The sequence below is a fragment of the Neoarius graeffei genome, chromosome 16 (assembly GCF_027579695.1).
Source record: "Neoarius graeffei isolate fNeoGra1 chromosome 16, fNeoGra1.pri, whole genome shotgun sequence".
Lineage (NCBI taxonomy): Eukaryota > Metazoa > Chordata > Actinopteri > Siluriformes > Ariidae > Neoarius > Neoarius graeffei.
Genome location: NC_083584.1, coordinates 30,406,974 through 30,411,953, shown reverse-complemented (window position 1 = coordinate 30,411,953; position 4,980 = coordinate 30,406,974). Strand labels below are relative to the sequence as shown.

At 41.5% G+C, this 4,980-nt stretch overlaps 1 protein-coding gene across 1 annotated transcript; it reads right to left on the bottom strand.

Moving 5' to 3' along the window:
- Window positions 1–808: 808 nt before the first annotated feature.
- On the bottom strand, window positions 809–1,734 carry LOC132900025 (C-C motif chemokine 14-like). Its single transcript, XM_060942060.1, has 3 exons — window positions 1,555–1,734; window positions 1,188–1,302; window positions 809–1,031 (listed from the first exon to the last, which is right to left on the bottom strand). Exons 1-3 carry the CDS (start codon window positions 1,622–1,624, stop codon window positions 965–967), a joined length of 252 nt encoding a protein of 83 aa, XP_060798043.1. The 5' UTR covers window positions 1,625–1,734; the 3' UTR covers window positions 809–964.
- Window positions 1,735–4,980: the final 3,246 nt, after the last annotated feature.

Sequence of the window (4,980 nt, the reverse complement as noted above, 5' to 3'; positions counted from 1 at the left end):
TGCCACTCTAGCTGTTTCTGTGCCGCTCTTGCGGCTCATGGTTTTTCTCTCTAGTAACTTTTCTTGTTCGTGGTTTTTGCACTAAGGTTTTTTTCTTGTTCATGGTTTTTCACACGAGCATTTTTGTCTTTGCCTGTCAAACCTAAATAATCTCATCTCATCATCTCTAGCCACTTTATCCTGTTCTACAGGGTCGCAGGCAAGCTGGAGCCTATCCCAGCTGACTACGGGCGAAAGGCGGGGTACACCCTGGACAAGTCGCCAGGTCATCACAGGGCTGACACACAGACACAGACAACCATTCACACTCACATTCACACCTACGGTCAATTTAGAGTCACCAGTTAACCTAACCTGCATGTCTTTGGACTGTGGGGGAAACCGGAGCACCCGGAGGAAACCCACGTGGACACGGGGAGAACATGCAAACTCCACACAGAAAGGCCCTCGCCGGCCCCGGGGCTCGAACCCAGGACCTTCTTGCTGTGAGGCGACAGCGCTAACCACTACACCACCGTGCCGCCCGCGCCCCCAACTTTTATCTTTTATTTCCTTTGAATGCTCCTTTGCCTATGTAACGACAAATTGACATGTTATTCTTAAATTGTAAACTCTGTAAATTCTGTGATATGAAATACATAAAGGTCATGATGTGCTGTTCGAGGAAAACAAACTTCTCTGGGGGTAAAAGTAACTCCACTTCATCACATATCCCCATTGTTGATTATTTTCTAATAACAATATGAAATGGAGTGTTTTATTCATAACTCAGTCCACTTTAATATGAAATAATCCAATGTAGTCAGTGTGCATTTTATGTATTTTTTTATTCAAAATATTAAATAACATTGAATTGAAACTTCACAGTGAGAAAATAAAATAAGGTGAATTACATAAATATCTTGCATGAATGGTTACATAAAGCTTATTAGATTTGCATTTCTTTCCCATCAAAGCTGTAGAATTACAGCCGATGATTTTTTCTGGGGTCTTCACGAACACACAGACTGTGGAACCTAGTCGTCGTAACACTGAAACACACAGATTAAGACACACCGCACACACACATTAACAGTGGCTTATAACAGATCATTCAGAAGTGAAGTGGATTTATTATAATTTATAAAATCTTTATCATATAATAAAACAATAATACATGTGTTTAATGTCTAACGGCAGATACTCACATGAAGCCGCTCATTGTACAGGGTGAGTCTGTCTTTTTCACCTTCACAATGTTTTGAGGAGGAATTTTTCCACGGAAGAATTTGAAACAGCACGAGACAGAATGGTGTTCAGGGACTGAGCGAGACAGAAGAGCTTGTTTAGGTTACACTGTAATTACTGCATCCATGTCAATGACCACTACAGCTTTATAAAAATAGATACTATCAGAATCAATGACTTAACATCTATAAACATCAGATATTTTAGAATTTTATATAATTTTCTTGAAGTGATTTCTCTAACTTGAATTCCTTAACTTTGGAGATAAATGTTAGAATTAGTTCCATAATAATAATAATAATAATAATAATAATAATAACAACTCACGGTTAGCATCTGAGCAGAGTGCCATGATCAGGATCAAGCCCAGGAGCAGAAACACGCAACTTCTCTTCATGTTCTCAGCAGGTATGTGTGTGTGAGTGAAGATCTGATCTCTTCTCTCTTTAATATCCAATCTGCTTGAGCTGGGTTTCCCCTGGCTATTCCATAGACGCTTCAACTGAACTTATTTTCAACTCCTCACTTCCTCCAGTCAGGATATTGTGCAGTCTTACTATGACGCAGTCACACCCTTCCAGGGGGGTCAGGGGGCATAACCTCACCCCCTCCTGCCCCCTGGGGAATTTCTGAGGTAACAAACCTGGTGTAAAATGATGCATTCTTGTGGATTCTGAATGCCATAATTGAAGAAAACTGATCAGGAAATCTGTCTTACATGCCTCACAAAATGCATGCTTTATATTTAGATTGGGCCCAAATTAATATTCAACATCCTTATCAAACCATTCCATTAACTCTCGGTTTCACTTATGACTGTCTGATGCTGTGTGCTTGTGTCCCCTGTGCTGTAAACTGCTGAAGCGAGGTCAGAATAGCAAATCCACAATGATCACTGATGATTTAGTAATGCAGCAGTTTACAGGAATAAAGTGGTCTGTGATTTTTCCCTGTCAAACCGGTACAATGAATCAGTACAGCTGGCATGGAATCAGTGCCTTTAAGAGAACAGGCTTGTTGCTGATAACACTTTTAGTAACAAAAGTTAGTTTTCACACCAAAACAATTAGTTTAAAACGTCTACTTTTTACTGCTGAATACTTGAGTACATTAAGAGGAGCTTCTTTTCCTTTAAGAAGGTCGAGCTGGAGTTTTATTTGCGGTTTCTCGTGGGAAACTTTGGTGCTTTGCTAAGTTTAAGTGCTGATGTGTTACTTGTTGCTAATTGAATGACTGTCCATTATTTGGACACTGCGCCCCTCAGCAGCCACATCACATGTCGTGAACCCTGGAAGGGCCAATGACTCAAAGGTGATGGAACATTACAAGGGTGAAAAAGTGATGCCAAAATGTTTCTGACACACTCTAGTGGCTAGCTGCAGTCCAATTTTTGTAAGTGAGACAAAATTATATCACCACTACATCATTTGTCTGCCAAAGGCTCTAATATGAAAGAGTCTTCTTCTTCCTGCTCCAGTTAGGGGATTTTTTTTTTTTTTTTTGCGTATAGGTTTTACAGTGGGGGTGATGTAGTGGTCAGCACTGTCACCTCATAAGAAGAAGGTTCTAGGTTCGAGCCGAGTGGCCAACATGGGCCTTTCTGTGTGTTTTTGCATGTTCTCCCTGTGTCGGTCTGGGTTTCCTCTGGGTGCTCCGGTTTTCTCCCAAAAATCGGTCCCAGTCCAAAGACACGCAGTTAGGCTAATTGGCTACTCTAAATTGCCCAGAGGTGTGTGTGTGTGTGAGAGAGAGAGAGAGAGAGAGAGAGAGAGAGAGAAAATGGTCATTTCCCAGTCCCAGAAATGGGAGGCTTGTGACAGGAAGGGCATCTGGCATAAAACTGTGCTCCAATTAACAAAACATAAATAATGTGTGTGTGTTTATTTATGTTTTAATAATTGGAGCATAGTTTTATGCCAGATGTCCTTCCTGTCACAAGCCTCCCATTTCTGGGACTGGGAAATGACCATTCTCTCTCTCAGCAACACTGTGCTGCTGCTGCAAACACACACACATACATACAGTGCTGAGCGTAAATGAGTACACCCCCTTTGAAAAGTAACATTTTAAACAATATCTCAATGAACACAAACAATTTCCAAAATGTTGACAAGACAAAGTTTAATATAACATCTGTTTAACTTAGAACGTGAAAGTAAGGTTAATAATATAACTTAGATTACACATTTTTCAGTTTTACTCAAATTAGGGTGGTGCAAAAATGAGTACACCCCACAACAAAAACTACTACAGCTAGTACTTTGTATGGCCTCCATGATTTTTAATGACAGCACCAAGTCTTCGAGGCATGGAATGAACAAGTTGGCGACATTTTGCAACATCAATCTTTTTCCATTCTTCAACAATGATCTCTTTTAGTGACTGGATGCCGGATGGAGAGTGATGCTCAACTTGTCTCTTCAGAATTCCCCATAGGTGTTCGATTGGGTTCAGATCAGGAGACATACTTGGCCACTGAATCACTTTCACCCTGTTCTTCTTCAGAAATCCAACAGTGGCCTTAGATGTGTGTTTAGTCATGTTGGAAAAGTGCACAAAGACCAAGGGCACGCAGTGATGGTAGCATCTTCTCTTTCAGTATAGAGCAATACATCTGTGAATTCATGATGCCATCAATGAAATGATGACACCAGCAGCACTCATGCAGCCCCACATAAGGACACTGCCACCACCATGTTTCACTGTAGGCACCATGCATTTTTCTTTGTATTTCTTACCTTTGTGACACCATACAGTTTTGAAGCCATCAGTCCCAAAAACATTTATCTTGGTCTCATCACTCTAGAGCAGGGCTTTTCAAAGTGTGGGGCGCACCTCCCCTAGGGGGCGCCAGAGTTCTTCGGGGGGGCACAACGTCTCATCTCATCATCTCGAGACGCTTTATCCTGTTCTCCAGGGTCGCAGGCAAGCTGGAGCCTATCCCAGCTGACTACAGGCGAAACGCGGGGTACACCCTGGACAAGTCACCAGGTCATCACAGGGCTGACACATAGACACAGACAACCATTCACACTCATACCTACGGTCAATTTAGAGTCACCAGTTAACCTAACCTGCATGTCTTTGGACTGTGGGGGAAACCGGAGTACCCGGAGGAAACCCACGCAGACACGGGGAGAACATGCAAACTCCGCACAGAAAGGCCCTCGCCGGCCATGGGGCTCAAACCCGGACCTTCTTGCTGTGAGGCGACAGCGCTAACCACTACACCACTGTGCGGGGCGCAATGTGAGGAAAAATAAACCAGAAAAAGTTACTATTGCAGACATTTAGCGAACTTCAGCTAGCCTTTGCCAGAGACAAAATGGATCGATTTTTAGTACCTAAAGCTACAGTGAGTGAGGAGACAGAGTCTGGGCCAAGCAAAAAAAGAAGGAAGTATGACCACGATTATTTAAAGTTTGGATTTTCATGGACAGGATCGGAAGATGCTCCACTGCCACAGTGTGTTATCTGCCAAGAGGTGCTAGCTAACGATGCTATGAGATGTTTAAAATGTGTAAAACGATGTTTTTTTTAAAAAAGCACAGATGTTTAAAATGTGTAAAAAAAGTTTAAAAAAAGCACAAAATGTTTAAAATGTGTAAAAAAGATGTTTAAAAAAGAACAGATGTTTAAAATGTGTAAAAGGAAAAAAATGTGTACAACAAAATTTTTTTTAAATACGAATGGAACATTAAGTATAGCAACAACAAAAATTGTAAGGGGGTGAGGGCACTGTTGTTTATTTGC

What these genes read in the sequence shown, in the direction of transcription:
- LOC132900025 (XM_060942060.1), bottom strand. Translation starts at nt 1,624, where the DNA reads ATGAAGAGAAGTTGCGTGTTTCTGCTCCTGGGCTTGATCCTGATCATG. An exon ending in ACTCTGCTCAGATGCTAACC is followed by an intron (nt 1,303 to 1,554) that starts GTGAGTTGTTAT and finishes TGTCTCGCTCAG; the next exon opens with TCCCTGAACACCATTCTGTC. An exon ending in TGTACAATGAGCGGCTTCAT is followed by an intron (nt 1,032 to 1,187) that starts GTGAGTATCTGC and finishes TGTGTGTTTCAG; the next exon opens with TGTTACGACGACTAGGTTCC.